The 19,018-nt window shown below is 42.8% G+C and overlaps 1 protein-coding gene across 2 annotated transcripts in view; it reads right to left on the bottom strand.

Moving 5' to 3' along the window:
* GEMIN2 (gem nuclear organelle associated protein 2) overlaps positions 1-19,018 on the bottom strand; it is a 464,095-nt gene that overhangs the window by 43,868 nt on the left and 401,209 nt on the right. Inside the window, exon 8 of one of the 2 annotated variants that reach the window (XM_044074220.1) lies at positions 17,428-17,486. The exons of the other annotated variant lie outside the window; for it this stretch is intronic. Coding sequence (XP_043930155.1) covers positions 17,428-17,486 — 59 coding nt within the window. The remainder of the gene's footprint in view (positions 1-17,427; positions 17,487-19,018) is intronic. 2 annotated transcript variants of the gene reach the window in all.

Here is a 19,018-nt window from a genome sequence, read left to right as displayed (position 1 = left end):
CACTCCTTAAAATGGACAACATAAACATCTGTGCAGTGACAGAGACCTGGTTCAAGGCTCCAGAGAGCACCCCTGCATTACCAGGCTATAATTCATATCACACCTTTCAGCCACCTAACCTGGACTGAAACACTAAAGGTGCGAGGCGTGTCCATATTCATTAAGGATATCCACACCTCCAGGCTAGTTGCTCAGCATAATGCATCCGAGATTATCCAAGTGCAACGAACTCTGGCCAAGACCACAATTCAAATTATAGCTTGCTACAGATCCCCCACCATGTCCCAGGATTCCCACTCCATTTCTTGATACACTGGAAAATATTAGGGTACAAATTAACACCCAAATAATGGGCAATTTCAACCCACCATTAACTGGGAAAACTACTCATGTACCAACTCTTTTGCTCAACGTTTTCTGGAATTCATAAATTCCAATGCCTTGGATCAACTGATCCACACCCCCACCAGGGGCAGCAATATCCTAGACCTGGTCATTATCAACATGGGCGACCGGTGTTCCACACCAGAGGTCATTTCCTCGTTAGTCAGATCCGACCACAAGCTAATCACCCTAGACATCCACATCCTGCCCCCACCCCCCATTATGGAAACCACCGTAAAAATTTCTCCAAAGCCAACTTCACGCTTCTCAAGACAGAAGTGGAAAACTTCACGACACCCATGCAGATGGACAATAGAGGTATGACTGCTGAATCCTACATAAATGCACTTTATAAGCACTTACAGAAGTGCATGGATCGTGCTATCCCTAACAGAACCAAGATGCTATCCTCCAAAAAAAAGGAAGCCAATCTGGTGGACCCTGCCATAAACAAACTTTATAACAGAAGAAAGAAACTGTTGCAAAAAAGAGTAAAATCCCATGACTGAAGGAAAGTACAGTTGTGTACACTTACCATAAATGTAGATGTTCGAGTGTATTCACTGTTGCAGTCATCACATTTGGGTTATCTGCCTGCAGATAGCCCTCAGCTGGCCTGAATACCAGAGTCTTGGGATTTCTGCTTTGGATGCTGTCACTTCTTCCATGATGTCATGTCGTCAGGGGGTATAAAACATACAGCAGACGCCATTACATCAGTTTTTCTTGCCCCAGATGTCAGCTGCCCATATAATCGGAAGCAATTATATGGTATGGAACACCCCCAGCAAAAAGCAAATACACATGATATAATATATAGCAAACAAATAGGATAGGTAAAAGTCAAGAGAAGTCAGGGGGCCAGAGGGAAGGTAACTAGGACTGCAACAGTGAATACACCCAAACATCTACATTTATGGTAAGTGTACACAACTGTAATATGTTCTTCATGTTTCACTGTTGCAGTCATCACATTTGGGTTGATTCTCAAAGCTAAGGAAGGGTGGAGGTAGTTAAAGAGCATTAGGGCTAGCAATTAGGCCCTGTAAGACTGCTGTGGCAAATCCAGCTCTGGATTTTGAAAAAATAGGCAAGTGATAATGCTTGGTGAAAATATGTACAGAGCTCCAGGTTGCAGCTTCCAGGATGTCCTGGGTAGGCACTCCTCTGAGAAATGCAGTAGAGGTAGATGCAGCCCTGGTGGAATGTGTTCTTATCCCCTGTGGTGTAGGTTTTCCATGGTGCTTGTAGCAGAAATGGATGCAATGTGCTATCCATTTGGAAATGGTTTGCTTTGAAATGGCCTTCCCCTCTGCCCCTGCAGCAAAGCTGACTAGCAACTGGTCAGATTTTCTGAGAGGCTTAGTCCTGTCCAAATAGAATCTAAGTTGTCAGTGCATGTCCAGAGAATGCAGTATCCTTTCCCCTTTATTCTGGGGGTAAGGGAAAAAGTAGGCAAATGAATAGACTGGTTCAGAGCCACACTAGATACCACCTTGGGCATAAATGATGGATTAGTCCTGAGGGAAACCCTGTCTGCGTGGAAGATAATGAAGGGTTCCACTGCCATAAGAGCCTGCAGTTCAGACACTCTTCTTGCAGATGTGATGGCTAGAAGTAAAGCTGTTTTCCAAGAAAGGAATTTCAACTCTGCTGTAGCAGCTGATTCAAAGGGGGAAAGAGTAAGTTTTTCCAACACAAAGTTTAGGTCCCAGGCTGGAGTGGGAGCTCTCCTGGGGGGGTCTTAAATTTTTGGCCCCTCTAAGGAATTGCTTTAGCAGTGGATGAGAGAAGCGGGGTGGCTCAGTATTATAATGTGCTGATATGGCAGAAGCATGAATCTTAATTGGAGAAAGATAGGCCCTTGTGGAGCATTTCTATTAAGTAATCTAGAATACGAGGTAAGCTGGGCACCGTTGTGCCCATCCCCTGAGACTGGCTTCAGGCGCAGTATCTTTTCCACTTTTCTGAATAGGATTTTCTAGTACTAGGCCTCCTTGCCTCAAGAATGACATCCAGCACCTGCTTTCTGAGGGTTGCTAGAGGTGAGTTCAGGGGTTTGCCAGCTGCAAAGTTCAGGGTTTGAAGCTGAGGGTGCAGAATCTGGCCCGCCTGCTGGGACAGCACCGAAGGGGTCTGAGGCAGGTGCCATGGTTGTAGCACTGTCAGACTGGGCAAAAGGGGGTACCAATGCTGGTGTGGCCAGTCCGGTGCAATCAGTATTGTTCTTGGCTTGTTCTGTTTGATCTTTAGTAGGACCTTTGAGAGGAGAGGCAGAGGGGGGAAGGCATAAACTGAGAGGCCTTCCCAGGTAAAGGACAGGGCATCCACTTTCCAAGCTTGACTGTGGGGAGTTCTGATGCAGTATTTGTTCAACTGGTAATTCTGAGGGGAGGCAAACAGGTCTACCTCTGGCTTCCCCCATTTGTTCCTCAAGAGCTTGAATATTTTGGGTTCCAGTTTCCATTCGTGTGGGTCCATGAGATTTCTGCTTAAGTCATCTGCCAGTGAATTTAGTTTGCCTGGCAGGAATTGAGCTTGTAGGTTCACTTCATTGCTCAAGGCTGTGTTCCACAGAACCATGGCTAGTCTGCAAAGTGGGTAGGAATGGGTTCCCCCTTGCTTGTTTATGTACCACATAACTGTGGTGTTGTCTGTCTATCAATAGTTGTCCTGGTAGAATAAGGTCATTGAAGGCTGTCAGAGCATTCTGTACAGCTAACATTTCTTTTTGATTGATATGCAGGTGCATATGTATTGGGTTCCATTTGCCCTGAATGCACTGCCCTGCCATGTGAGCCCCCATGCATAGTCTGATGCATCTGTTATCAGGGTTTGGGCGGCAGGGGGTTAGAGTGAAAAGGAGTCCCTTGTTGTGGTTGCAGGCCTCTGCCTAAAAAAGGAACTCTGCCCTTAGGCAAGGAATGATAGGAATCATTGTTTCCAGGTCCTGAGAATGTTGACAACAGACTTTTTAGATACCATTGAAGTTTCCTCATATGCAGTCTTGCATATGGAATTAACAGAATGCAAGAGGCCATGAACCCCAGGGCCTGCAGGATTTTCCTTGCAGATAGCAAGGTTTTTGTGGCTAATAGGTTGAAGTAGGCTGTCAAATAAACTTGTTTCTCTGGAGTGCGGAATGCCATCTGGGAAGTTGTGTTCAAGCTTGCTCCCAGGAATACAATCTGTTGGCAGGTTAATAGGTGTGATTTCTTCTCATTGATGGTGTACCCCAGTGAAGTTAGAAGTCTCTTTACAAATGCCAGGTGCTGTAATAGCAAGTCCTGACTCTCTCTCTTGAATCTGGAAATCGTCCAAATATGGGTAAATCTAAATATTTCCCTGCCTGCAAAATGCAATGGCTGGAGCTAGGCACTTTGTGAATACCATGGGTGCAGTAAATAAGCCAAAGGGAAGTGCAGAGAACTGATAGTGCATGGAGCTTGCCCTGAAGCTTAGGTATTTCCTGCAAGATTCCCTTATTGGGATGTGCAGATAAGCTTCTTCCAAGTCTAGGGGTGCCAGCCAGGCATCCTTGGTTAACATAGGAAGAAGCTGTTGAAGAGTTAGCAGCATTTTGAATTTTGGAACCACCAGAAAGGTGTTTAGGATAGACAGATCCAGGATAGGACACCAGGATTTTTCTTTTCTGGGAACCAGGAACAGTCTTGAATAGAAAACTTGTCCCCTTTGTTCTGCTGAGACAGGTTGAATAGCCTTGATACAGAGGAGAGAGAGATAACTTGTTGTTGGGCCTCCGCCCACTGGTTTGGGGGGAGGTCTGGCCATCCACTTGGGGGTGGGAGTGTGTGGAAGTGAAATCTGTAACCTAGGGAAACTATGTTTAAAACCCATTTGTCTTGGGTAATGGATTCACAGTTTCTTGCATGCAGGGTGAGCTTTTCTCCTAAAGGTGCAAGAAGTTGACCAAGGCTTGGAAGAGTTAAGGATAAGTCATTGTGCCATTTTTCTGTACGGGGGTGGCTTACTACTCCCTGCTTTGGAAGTGGGAGCCCCCCACTGCTTAGATCTGTGCATAGCCTGAGACTGGAGTCTTGGTGGTCTGCTGCTCCTGGGTTTGGGCTGAGAAGGCCTGGCAGGGACTGGAAAGGACTAGTTCTTTGAAGGCTGGTGCCTACTGAATCTAGATGGCTGTACCTGTAAGAAATCTTTAACAGTTTGCATAGATTTACCTTTTTCCTCCATTCTTTTGAGGACTTCTTCCGCTTTGTTGCCAAAAAAGGCGCTCTTGGTTTAAAGGTGCATCCAGTAATTTAGCTTTAACATGATCTGGCAAGTTTTGTTCCTTAAGCCAAGCATGCCTTCTAAGTACAGACCCAGTGACAGCAGCCCTGCAAGATGCTTCTAAAGCATCAAAACCACACTGCAAAGTATGTTTACCAACTTGGTCAGCAGAATGCCTTAACTCATGTAAATATTTGTGTTCCGCACAGTCAGGAATCAACATCATTTTCTATTTTATTAGTCCCATAATATGCTGTTGATACTTTAACATATGAAACTAGCAATTTAAAGCCCTAATGGGCCAGAGTAGCAGAGGTGTATACCTTCTTACCCTGTCTAAAGCCGTAGAATTCCTGCCAGAAGGGGTAGGATTTTTGGAAGTAGTAGCCTTAATGCTTTTAGTACCTTAGGAAATGGTCTCTGGATCCGCAGTAGGATTCTTGAAGAGGAATTTGAGAGAGTCAGGTACTCTATAGTATCTGTCAGGTTTCCTGGGAGCTGGAGGCAAAGTGTCTGGGGTAAGGCTGGATTCCAAGAAAACATCATCTACAATCTCCAGAACCGGAGGGATAGCTCGAGGCCTGTGCTGAGGCAGATTTAAGAATTTCCTAAGTCTCTTTCTGGACTGAGAATAGTCCTGGCTTTCCCAGTGGAAATGTTCCCTAAGGGTATGCAAGGTTTCACCAAAAGAAAAATCCTCTGGAGGGGAAGCAGAGGGAATGGAATCCTCTGCATCAGAATCCTCATAAGTAGATAAGGGTAAATCCTGGTAGTCAGAAGGAATAGACGTCAGATTCCTGATCAGATGAATCAGGAGGAGAATCACTTCTAGGCCTCTTACAGGGGGAAGGCTGGCTTCCTCTAAGGTAATAAGGTCTTCAGCCATTCTAATAATTTGTTTTTGAGGCATGTGGGCCTGAGAATGCACTTTGGTCATTGGTTTTCTAGGTGTAGTGCGAGCTTTAGGCCGGAGGAATTCGGTATTTTTAGCTTGAAACGAAGTCGTCTGTTTAATATGAAAATCTGTAAGCCTGAATACACCCTCAGAAGCCGGTGCCTGCACAGTGGCTCCAGACCCATCCAAAGTAGAGACATCCGCAGGTTCCACAGTCTAAGAAGCATCTCGCGGCATACCGGACTCCGAATGGGTCTCAGCAGAGGCCTGCGAATCTGTAGAAGCGGGTATCAGGGGCTGCAAAGGTGCCTCACTGAGTACAGGCAGACTGGCGACCAGCTTAACGGAAGCGTCGTTGGCAGTTTTGGACCTATGCAGTCTGTCTCGGTCTTTATCCTTATGTTTTTTTGGAAGATCGGTAGTCGGATGGCTTAACAAAGCCATTTTGGAGTACGGAGATCGAGAACAAAAGTATTTTGCTACAAAAATAGCCCGATGACAAATAGTACGGGTGTTGAACAAGGCACAAAACTGACAGCGAGGGACGTCGTGGTCTGGGCCTAAACAGGTGATGCAGAAAGAATGAAAATCTCAATGAGATATTTGCTTTCCACAGGCAAGACGACAATTATTAATTTTTTCTGACATTGGTTAGAGCAAGAAAAAAGGATCACCAACGGGGTACTTATCTTTTTGAAGACTTCAGGTCTGAAACTCGAAAACGAAAATTTCAGGAATCGGCCGACTGGCAGTTGCGAACTGCTTCTGCTTTGGGCACTGCACGACAAGAAAGTCTGATGTAATGGTGTCGGCTGCATGTTTTATACCCCTGACGACCTTAGTGATGGAAAAAGTGACAGCATCCGACGCAAAAATCCCACGGCTCTGGTATTCAGGCCGGCCGAGGGCTACCTGCAGGCAGATAACCCAAATGTGATGACTGCAAAAGTGAAACACGAAGAACATCTTCCTGGTCAGTCTCAGTAAGAAGGTGAGATCCATCATAAAATCCTCCAAAGCTTGTTAAGAAAACAAAATCGCCACTGATTCTAAAGACAACCACAATGTCAAGATTATTAATGGCAACACTCAGATCTGCTCTGAGTTATAGCACAATGGTACTAAATATACAGAACTAACTGATATTGCCAACATCCTATCAGAAAGGTTCAGTGCTAACTTTACCCCCCTCTCACCCTCTAAAGGGCCCATCTCTATACCGGAAGAATGCAAAGCTCCTGTAATCACGGCTGCAAAGGTAAAAACCACCCTCTCCAAAGCCAAGAACACAGCATCCCAGGCTGCGTTCTAGATGAACTACAGAATGAACTGCCAACCCACCTAAGTACCATGTTCAATTATAGCCTCACGTCAGGCTTGAATGGCGCACAGCGACGGTTATCCCACTCTACAAAGGGGAAGCCATCACGGACCCTGGGAACGACCGCCCCATTAGCCTGATGAGCCTGGTCTGCAAGGCCATGGAACATATCATTATGGAACTTATAAACAAAGACAGTGGTAATCTCCAAACTCTGGACCCCACCCAGTTCAGGTTTGTAAAAGGCAGATCATGTCTCCTAACCCTGATAGACTTCTTTGAAGCAGTCACTAAAGCTGTGGATGAGGGTAAGGTGGTTTACACAGCCTATCTAGATCTCGCCAAGGGTTTCAACACCATCCCCCACTCTGAAATTATAGATAAACTCACTAAACTTGGTATAAATCCCGGTGTCACAAGATGGGTTGCCAACTGGCTCACTGACAGAACCCACAATGTGAAAGTAGCAGACTCCAAAATTCGACTTCAGACAGTGATAAGTGGAGAACCACAAGGTTCAGTCTGGGTCCTCTTTTGTTTGGTATCTACTTCTCTGAAGTACAGGCTAACACAGGTCTTTGGCTAATGAAGTTTGCAGATGATTGCAAACTAGGAGCCATAATCGAAACTCCTAATGATGTGGACATCTTACAAAAGGGCCTCACTGAGACAGATGCTTGGTGTCAAAGCCATGGCCTCAAGCTCAATGCCAAAAAGTGCACTGTCATCCCCTTTGGTAAAAACTCTGTACCCATGAACTACCATATAGGCGATAGTCTACTTAACACCGAAGTATGATAAGAGACTTTGGGACACAGGTGGACAGTAGTCTCTCCTTTGATAATCACATCACCACAGTAGTCAGGAAATCCTTCTATGTGGCACACCTCATCACAAAAGGTTTCTCATCTAGGAAAAAAAAGAGGTCATTGTTCCCCCTCTACTCATCACTCATTAGACCCAGTATAGAGTACAACACCCCTCTTGGTATTTACCTCATAAGACATCTACAACAACTAGAAAGGCTTCAGAAATACCTCACAAAGAGGATTACCAGGTTCAAACAGATGTCCTATGCAGACTGTCTCAAATAAACTCAAGCTTTACTCCGCTGCATATCGCCTACTCAGAGGCAATCTCTGCCTAACATACAAAGCTATGTCAAACCCAGAGCTGCTGGACATGCTCCACTTAAAGAAATCCCAATCCCTCCGAGCTACACGCTCTAGGGACCTAAACCTTGTCACCACAATAAACAGAACATGCTGGAGGGATAGATTCCTGTCCCAGAGTCTTCCCATACTCTGGAGCAAACTACCTATCTATATCAAACAAAGCTCCTCATTAGCACTCTTCAAGAAAAATCTTGATGACTGGATGGGAAATAGGAAATTCACCCCGGGGATAACTTATGTGGCTCTGCTTCACAGGGGCACAGGAAAATAATTTTCTTGGGTGGTGAAAGCCAGGGTACCTTTTTGGAGGATTATATAGGCCCTAGGGCCAATAGCCTAGTACCTACCTATGAATACTAAAGTGTTAACATTTTAATGCGCAGGGCAAACAGAATAACATTAACACTGTGTACTAAATGCAGTGATTAAAATATGTCCTCGAACAATGCTGTATTAATAAAATCTTTCACAATTTAGCAGCCCTTACTCTAAGGACACTGTTACTACTAATATAATCATTCAACCCTAGGGGTTTGCCTGCATCCAGTTTAATCTGCCAGAATAACTCCCTATATTCTAATCAAGCTTCCCAAGCACTACCCCTGGGGTCCCTGCCTGAATTAATTTTATTGCTGTGGGAATAACAAAATGCAATACCATGAGACAACCAATTGGAAATAGTCTGCTTTGACAGAGAAGTCCCTTCTTACCTAAACAAAAAAATGAACAAAAGGAGCAGAAGCTCTAAAACATTTACTTCTGTTAAGACAGTACCAGAGTTGTCTGTGGTTATCTAATGTGTGAAGTATCTTTTCTCACTCATTTTTGCTTTACAGAAGAGCACAGGGAGATTGATAGCTTGGCTTAAAATAAGCTTAGATACCACTTTAGGTATAAAAGAAGAATTAGTCCTCCAGGAAACCCTGTCACTGTGAAAAATGAGATGAATTGACCCACCCACATAAGAGCTTCCAACTTGGATACTCTTCTTGCAAAGGTTAGAGGAACCAGTAAAACCAGTGTTAAGAACCTCAAAGTCAGCCAGATGAGCTGATTCAAATGGACCAAATGTTAGTTTCTCTAACATAAGGTCTCTTTTATAATATCCCTTTCAAAAAATTTTGAGATGGGAATGCCGTGAAAGAGGGGGTTCCGTAGACAGACATGCTGAAATGGCCAACAAATGAACCTTGATAGTGAAGTTAAGACAGGCCACAGAAAAGTAACTCACACAAATATTATAAAAAAAGAAAAACATTAGCCCTGAATGGGTGCTAGTTATGTTGCTGGCACTAACTAGAGAACCTTTTCCATTTGCTAATATAGGATTTTCTAGTATCAGGCTTTCTTGCTTCCATTAGTACCTGTTGCATGTCCTCAGTAAACAGATGCCCAAATGGTATTCATCCAGGCTGTCAGTTTAAGGCTTTTTGGGGTGGGATGCATCAAACAGCCTTGTTCTTGTGTGAGTAGATCTAGTCTGTGAGGCAGTTTGAGATAATCATCCCTGTCTAATCCCAGCAGGCAGAACCATTTGGCCAGGAGGGAGTCACCCCAATGATCTTGTGGGATTAAATATGAAACTTCAAAAGTACACAGAATGTCAGTAGAAAGGGTAGGAAGACATGTAGGAGCATTCCTGTCCAAGGAGAAAAAAAAAGACATCCATCTTCCAGGCTTTCTTGCATGGAGTCCTAGAGCATAATTTTGCCAGCTGATTGTTCAGAGAGAAGGCAAAAAGCTCCACTTGAGGAACTCTCCACTTCTGGATCAATTTTTGGAAGACCCCCGATCTGGTTTCCATTTGTAAGGGTCTGCCTTTATCCTGCTCATTTTGCCTGTCATAAAATTCTGCTCTGACAACATGTACGAAACCTCTAGAGTGAGACGGTGCTGTAAAGCAGTATTCTATGTTAGCATGATTAGACTGCATAGGGGGTTAAGATCTGGTTCCCCCTTTCTTAAGTACCTCATCACTGTGTTTTTTTTTTTGTAACCACTTGCAGTAGTCCTATAAATCAAAAGTAATTCAGAGAGTTGAGTGGATTTACAATGGCAAGCATGTCTTTTAGATTTAAGTGATTGTGTCTGTCTTTGTTGCCTCAGATTCCTTGCAGTTTATCCCCCTTGACACGGCTTCCGAGCAAAGTCAGAGGCATATGTGGTGACTAATTGCTTTGGAGAAGGGGATACCTAAATTCCAGCAAATCTGATGTCTCCACCAAGTGATTATTTTTCTCACAAATCCCACAACTTCTCTCTAAAACACGTGTTCTTGTTTGGACCAAACAGGCTTCAGATACCATTGCATCTTTCTCATGTGGAGTCTTGCCAGAGGTATCATGAGAATAACAGACACTATGAGATCCAGAATCCGGATGTATTTCCTCACAGTGAGTGAAGTCAGAGTAGAAAAAATGGAATACATCAAAATATAGCTCTATTTTTTTTTCCTGTGGAAGAAAAGAATATTTGTACAGAGGTGTTTAGCAGACACCTCATAAGAACAATCCCGTGTCATGGAGTCAACAAGACTTGTGAAAGTTCTCTTGAAATCCCAGCCTGCAGAGGAGATCTCAAATCCAAGTAAGAGATCCCTGACACTTTGAAAAAAAATCTCTGCAAAGATAAGCAAGTCATCTAAATCTGGAAAAATGTGGATACCCTGTAGTCTCTAATGGGCTATAACTGGAGCTAGACACTTTCAAAGGATCATAGGAAGTTACTACACTAATGGCCTTAGGGCCCATACAAGCCTATCCAAGTCGTACCCTTATTTCCACAATCAACCCCTATTGCCCCTGTCCAAGGGGGACACAGGTGGAACTCCCGGGGAGAATTTACGATTACTCATCCAATTATTCAGATTGCGTTTGAAGAGGGCCAATGAGGTGCTCTGTTTGACATGAATTGCGAGTCTGTTCCAAAGGTGTGGTAACCTCTGGGAGACAAATGTGTCCCTGCAGCAGGTTCTATTAATGTCACATACCAGTCAGGTTAAGGTCTTTAGAGCAAGTAACCCATGTACCATTTGACTTACAGCATTTCCAATAAAGCAGGGACTGAGATTGCGTTAAATGCAAGGCAGAGATCGCCTCCAAGTAGTCTGTATAAAAGCAAAATAAAAAGTGACAATGATTTCAGACTATCCACATAGGACAAATGCTGAAGATCTTGAATTTTCCTTATGAGGAATCTTTATCGTCTCTCCAATTGCTGCAGGTGCTTGGAAAGGTACATACCAAAAGGGGCGTTGTACTCAGTTATTGGCCTGATGAGGGATGATTACAGGGAGATAATAACTTCTTTTTTTTTTCTGGAGTCAATGCCCTTACTTATGAGACGAGCAATACAAAATGCCCTTCTTACCACTGTGGAGACATGGTGATCAAAGGTAATGTTGCTATCCACCTGTGTGTCTAGGTCTCTCACCAACGAGTGCGTACTTAGGGTGTTGCTATTGATGTGGCAGCTAGCAAGAACATCGCACTTACTGAAAGGGATGACAGTACTTTTTTTGTTTACATTTAGTTTAAGGCCATGACTTTGGCACCAATCATTTGTTTTGTAGGATGCTGACATCATTTGGAGATTCTATGAACACTCCCAGTTTACAAGTCATCAGCAGACTTTGTCAAAGACCTTTTGTTTTTGCTTGTAGTTTGGAGAAATAGGTTTCAAACAGTACAGGTTCCAAGACTGATCCCTGTGGAACAACACTGGTTACAGGTCTGCTGTTGGAGGTGGATTTCCCTATTTTAACTGCGTGTGTTACAGCAATGAGCCGGTTAGGAACCCGTCTAACGATATAAGGGTTGATACCTAGCTGGGTGAGTTTGTCAATGATAACTGAGTGAGGGATAGTATCAAAAGCCTTGGTTAAGTCTAGGTGGGCTGTATGCACAGATTTCCTGTCGTCCAGGGCCTTGGTGACTTGTCTTGAAGAAGTCCATCAAGTTTAACAGGCATAATCTCACTTTTGACAAATCCAAACTGAGTAGGGTCATGTGTTTGGAGAATATCTGCATCTTTGTTGATAAGGTCCATGATGATTTGCTCCATGGCCTTGCAGATAAGGCTAGTCAGACTAATACAGCTAGTCAGACTAATACAGCTGTAGATCCTGGGGTCAGTGGAAGCACCACTTTTGTGCAAGGGAATAATGGTGGCAGTTTTCCATTCAGCTGGGAAAAAGCCGGTGCTCACACTATGATTGAAAAGAGCACCCAATGGTGTTGATAACTCCTGTTGGAGTCCATGTAGGACACAGCTTGGAATGTTATTAGGTCCCATACATGTTTCTGGCCTTAGAGAGGGCATTTACGACTTGCTCTTTAGAGATAAAAGGTAGGGGACAGGTGGTGGGGATGTCATACGGTACATGTGGCAGAGATAGGGGAGTGAAGTTTTCAAAAAAAACGGTCAGCCAACAGGTTAGCTAGGTCTACAGGCTCAGTACATGTGGTATCATTAACTACCAGATTGACACAGATCTGGGCCTTTCTTTTTAGGTTACGGATGTAACTAAAGAATGCCTTATGGTTGTTCTCATTTGAGGAAGCTAATTTGGATTTGTAGTTTGCTTTGGAGGACTTAACAAGACGTCTTATTTGCTTGTTTAAGCTGAGGAGGGAGTGTTTCCAGTTTAGGGCTCGCTCCCTCTTACACAGCAACTTATTCCTATTACTGTAAAGCCTGTTAATGGCAGTTGTCCACTAGGATGGTTTGCTGTTCCTTGAGGAGCTTGTTTTGGGAGTTAAACAGGTGTTTGTGTAAAGCACTGGTGTAGAACTCTGCATAGTTGCTAGTTCAATCTGAGGGAGGAGGTGCAGTGAAGCTATTTATACCATCCCGTAAAGAGGTTATAATATGTTTTGGAGTAGTTTTTTTTTTAGTTTGGTTATTGATAGGGAGGGGGCCAGGTGTGACTGATGTCTTCCTGATGAGATCTGACCACAAATCAGTCTCATTCGAAGCAACTCAGTGAGGGGTGCTACAGTGGTGCCACACATTGGTGAGCACCAGATCCGGGATGTTGGCACTCTTTATAGGGGTGTCCACCAACTGTTCCAGGGCACTGGAGTTAACGAAGATAAGGAACCTTTGGGCAAGTGTGCTTGAAGCATGAGTAATTTACCCCAGTCAATGGATGGGCAGTTAAAGTCACCCAAAACCATGATGTTCGGATATAATAGACTCAAGTAGATCCAAATAGGCAGAGTGGGTATCCTGATTCATGGAGGGGGTTCTGTATCTGGCAATGACTTGAATAGGTCTCCTACCAACAGTTAATTGCACCTGAAATATCTCCATGGAAACATACTGTTTAACCAATATGGACGTGTATTTATTTTTAATGAATACTGATACACTGCCTCCTGTAGCTTTCACGCCTTCAGTTTGTGGTCTAAACATGTGGAAGGAGGTGTAACCTGGTATGGCTGGGGTGCTCTCCACAGCCTTGAACTAGGTCTCTGTGACTGCAAAGATGTCTGCAACCTCCAAGGTGAGGACTTCTTCCAGTGAGTGCAGTTTCATGTCAAGACTCCTAGCATTTAGCAGTATAACACTGAGGTTGCTTTTAGATGGACTTTTTACGGTGGGAATTTTGTCTTTGAGACACTGCAAAAGGCACTGGGGGGGGGGGGGTGGCAAGAGACTTAGCCAGTAGCCAAAACCTCAGGGCTGACAGATAAAGACCATCTCTGGCAAAGCATCGAGGTCTGTCGATCACGTCATCCCAGGCTGACAGACACTGGATCCCCTTAGAATGAAATCAGAAACTAGGCCAATTACTGAATTCAATCATTTTCTGTTTGTGGTGAAGCATCATCCTCGGTGAAGGTAAAATGCTGCTTAACGCTAGGGACATACTTGCCTGAGACACATAATCAGAGAGCTCAATCATGTCTCTCTTCATACAGTCCAAAGAGTTATGTATCAAGTCGTTCACATCAACATGTACTATGACAGAGTCATAAAAAGTACTTACTGTTGAAAGACCTGAGTGCATGTGTGATATGGTGGATCCTAGCACCTGACAGAAAACTGACTGTGACCTTTTCCTTATCCAGCCTAGTGAGAGGGACATCTGCATGACTCACGATGGAACCACCTACGACTAATATGTTTGGTTTTGTGTTTGTCTTAAGGGCTTGACAGGTGAGACACTGGTGAACACTATTGAAGCAGTGGACAGCCCAAAGGGCACAGCAGAGAAGTGATAATGTGAGCCAGACACATAACACCTTACGAAATCATCTGAAGTCGGCATGGATAGGAATGTGATGAGCATCTTTTTTATCCAAGGTTACCAAAAAACTTAAATGAGGAAGACGGGGTAACAGGTTGTGAAGTGAAAGCATCTTGAACTTGGGCACTATCGCATACTGGTTTAGGAAAGAAGGTTCCAGAATTGGTCTCCAGGCATTACCAGAAATATTCTCAAATAAAAACCTTTTTCCCAACTGGGAAGAACGATGTGCTTCTATTCCCCAAGAAAGCATGTGCTGACCGACAGGACAGAATAGAGGGGTTTGGTCAGGGGTATGTGGAATAATTCCCAGGAAAAGAGGGATTTCTTCCCACTGTGATTTGTAATGCTATTGAAAAATACTCTGAGCCCATTTGTCTGGACATCTCTTGCCAACGACAGAGAAATGGATATTCAGATTTTTCTGGAAGGGATAAGAGACTACCTGGGTGGGCAGTCAAGGTCTCTCCTAGTGTCAGTCTACTGAATTATTTGACTGTCCTTAGTTTGGGGGGGGGGGGGGGGAGTCATGCTTTTTTTCTGTCGCCTCCTTGATATTTTTATTTTTGTTTGCCTACTTGCGTTCTACTGACATTGTTTTGCATCTTGTCAAAATTAGGTGAGGGAGCAGAAAAATCCCTTGGAAAATTTAGAGAAAGGCTGAAATTCTAAGATATTCCCAGTGTCAGCTTACCCCTCTCATCACAGTTTTGTAATAACTTCTGCAGCACAAGGTCCACAAACAAATATCTATTCCATTGGTGAATTTAAAATCTCATTTTTTTCTATATTCTCTGGGAGGTTTTGAGAATGCAGCCAGGAAAACATCCTCAGCACAGTACCAGTGGCCGCAGACCCTGGTTGTAGCATCTACAGAGTCATAAGCATACTTTAAGCAATGATCAGTGATGTGAGAAATTGAAGAAACAAAACCAGACAAAGCAGATTCTTCCTCAAGGATGGAACTGCAGATAAAACATTCCTCATACTCTCACAACCTTAACATATTAAAGATTATTTGTCTGTTTCTTTGTTGACTGGGAAAGTCAGACTGGGCAGAGCCCATTTTCAGCAAAGGCCCAGGGAGAAAAGCTCCACCACAGTACATTTATATTAAGTGAATTTCAGACAGTTCTCAGAAAAAAACAATTCTCATGAAACAACAAGCAATTACAAGACAGGTATGGAAAGTACTTACTTTACAGAAGCATACACTTTTTTTCCTCCAGACTTAAATTTTCCACCCTTGTCAGAAGGAGAAGGATTAGATTTAACAAAATGCTTGTCAGCAGCTGGATTTACAAAGGCTACAACTGCTAAGTCAGCTTTTGGATGTGTCTATAAAAATTTGAAAGACTGAGGCGCTTCTACATTCTACCCGCTTTCCTAGGGCAGCATGCTGGCTGTCAGGAAACCACAGGCTGTGACAAACGCATCCTCCACTGCTGACAGCACTGGGGGTGGGGTGGGGGAGGGTTCTGGAAATTCCAGTTGTAGAAGCTCATCATATTTTATCATGGACTGAGAAACCCAAGTGTTCTCCCACTGAAAACACTGGCACATTCTAGAAAGAGTGTCAGAGAAACAAATCCTCACAGGAAGATTCAGATACCATGCTCTTTTCAGAGTCTGAATCAGAAATCTGTGGAGAAAACCTTGCATCTGTCCCATCATATTTATTTACAGATTCAGTTTTTTGAATCTCTTCAGGAAAAGAGGAATCTCTTTCTTTTACCAGTGACCAACATATAAGATGGGGTAATAGCTTGTACAAGACCATAAGCCAAACCTAAAACTACTCCTATCCGACAGAATTGGTGTAGGAGAAGGTAACTGTTCAGCTTTCGGTTTCATTTTGACAGGAATGTTGGGTCAAATAAGTTTAATTAATGGCAGCAGCAGCTTTCACAGGGATGGGCATAACATTCTGGCTGAGCAGAGGCACCTTCCCCACCCCTTCTCCCCAGACCGACAAGAGTGGCTCTCCCTTGCCCACTGAGAGGACCCCAACAGCCGCAGAGGACATGGCTAACCCCTTGTTCATAGTGGCTGCACACACATCAGAGGGATCTGGGCAAAAAGAAGGCGCTGCGTAACCAATTTTGGATACAGTACAGAGTTACCCACTTACAGCTTAGGCAAATTGCTAGCCTGCTGTGGTGGCAAAGGCTGTTTAGTTAACTTTTTTCTTTTCATGTCTGGAAAAAGGACTGACTATAGTACCAATTGTTAAACGATGGTTTAGCTTAAAATAGTGCCGTTAAAATTTTAATAGTACAAAGTCACTTTTCCCAATAAACATACAACAAAACACACACAAATACACTTTACCAGCCCCAAAAAGTAATTTAAACAGAGTTTCTCCACAGAAAAAAATATGGTTTTAGAATGTTTACATCAACTTTTAATCTAACAAACACAAAAGTGAACTCAAAGTAAAGTTTTGCGATGGTCAATAACACATACACCTAGCTTAAAATGTACTTTCCACACACACAAAATTACATTAACACATCAAATATAATATGTGGAAGGTTTTTCCCCCAAAGGGAACTTGTCTGTCCAGCAGTGGAACAGTACAAGCTGATTGTTGATCCTCTGAAGCCCGGACAAGAGTGCTCTCTCTCCAGTGGCAGGAAATCTCTGAAGGGTTTGGCATCCAAACCTGTCTTTTTAGTTAGCCAGCTCAAGATGAGCAGACTATTTGAGCACGTAGAAGGTGCTCTGAAGCTCTTTAAGCTGGCTGGCAGTTGCATCCTATGCAGGATATAACCCGTATAGCACAGACTACTGCAGCAGTAATCAATATGAAGATCAGCAGCAGTGTCTGTTGCTTCCTTGACTGACAGGACCAACACAACCTATTTAATACTGTAGCTTACAAAAAAATGGAGAGAGAGCATCACAAACAAGCAGGCTATATTACATTAAGAAGTAAAACCGTAAAGACAAAAATATGGTCCAGAAAGGATTCTGTCACAAGAGATTTATAAGGTCCACCATTGCTTCAGGTTTAGAGTTCAATAGCCCTTTGTCTCTTCAACTATATTTCCTTAAATTGATTAAAATCATTTAATATTTGCTTGTTACTATACATAATTCCTGAAACATTCAGATTTTTAACACAAGTAACTTAGCATATATAACATACCTGCCAACTAAGCAAATTAATAAATTCAGAGCAGATAATTTTTCTTCTTCTTTACTTTCCTGAAACAAACACAAATAAAACATGAATGGACCAGCACATTTGCCCAGTAAACAATTTATAAATGAATTGGTAAAAAAAAAAAAAAAAAAAAAAGAAAAAAACAATTTGGATTAAGCAACATTCACACCTCTAAATTTGTCATAAACCAATGATCATCTCATGCATCCACTCAGCCAGTCAGAAGCTTTCCACACATTTTTTATATGAAAAAGTACTCCCATAGCTCCTGCAAGTCTCCTCAAAGGCAGCAATTGTAAAAAGAGGTACTTACTGAGCTTATCGGAGAGATCCAAACACTAACACTGGAAGGTTGCCAAAGGAACTTTACAGAACTTAAAAATGTTAAGAATTGAAAGTAATATCGGGTCAGCTAAAATGTAAATGAGTTCCAATTTTCCCGATTCTCATAGTTATTTCTTTTTCAAACTTAACTTTAAATAACTAATCTGTAAAGTAGCCCACAGTCTTCATAGCAAAAGACTTCATAGAGCCTTATCCCACCCAAACTCCTGGGCTTCAAATTCCATGCAAAGCATAAAAATGAAAGGACCTATTGTAAATCTTTCCTCTCTACCTATAAGCTTACCATGAATTTAGGCTCAAACACTTCTGCACCATTACACTCTGCACTACAAAAGAAAAAAAAATTCAAAAACAAGGAAATGGACTCCTGAACGGTGCCATATTAAATATTCTTTTATTCTGTAAATCTCTTATTTGAAATCTCTTGTGTGTTTTACTGCTGTCTTCTTTGGCTTTCCAAGTACTTCCCTGTTTTATCCGGGATTTCTTTTCATGCACACGCTCCAGTGCTACCACCATTCAAGGCTAATGTTCTCCAAGACTCTGTTCTTGGCCACATTTTTATTCCCTTTTACTAACTGACTCCCGTACAATTTACTGGTCTCAGCACTGTTTCTTTAAGTTGAAGATGTTCCTTAAATCTCACAATCTCCTAACTCAAATGCAAACAAGTTTTACAAACTTTACAGCTCAGTAATAACAAACTGGTTATTAATTCTTCTAAGCCTCGAGTCTGCGATTATCTGGGACTTCTCATAGCCTAACCACGTCACTGTTGCATAACATTAGCAAATCCCTAGAAGGGTTGACTTATCCAAATTACCTCACATTAACACTTAGCAGCCCATCTTGGACCCCTCATTCACAGTCTTCATCTCCTTCTGTTAAACTCAAATAACTAAAAGCACCATTCTCGCCACACCTGATGCTAGAAAATCAATAGTTAAGAACATGCTAATTCTAGAACTGGAAAATGCTGCTCCTATGACAATACTCCTCAATTCACATAATACAAACCCTCCTCAAAAGCCCTCAATAAAACAAGCCATTTCATTAAACTTTCAGCTACAGAAACCCACTACTGTGTCCTCCGCAAGCACTACAAATACACCATCAATATGATTAAACAGCAACCTTCATCTTTGCCCTGTTCATCTAAAAACCTTTTTTTTAAACTGTTCTCTTCCTTTTGCAAAACAACTTTAATACTCCACATGCTGTTCACAAC

This window comes from Protopterus annectens, chromosome 6.part0, assembly GCF_019279795.1.
Source record: "Protopterus annectens isolate FY-2018-M chromosome 6.part0, PAN1.0, whole genome shotgun sequence".
Classification (NCBI taxonomy): domain Eukaryota; kingdom Metazoa; phylum Chordata; order Ceratodontiformes; family Protopteridae; genus Protopterus; species Protopterus annectens.
This window is presented reverse-complemented; position numbering and strand designations above follow the sequence as displayed.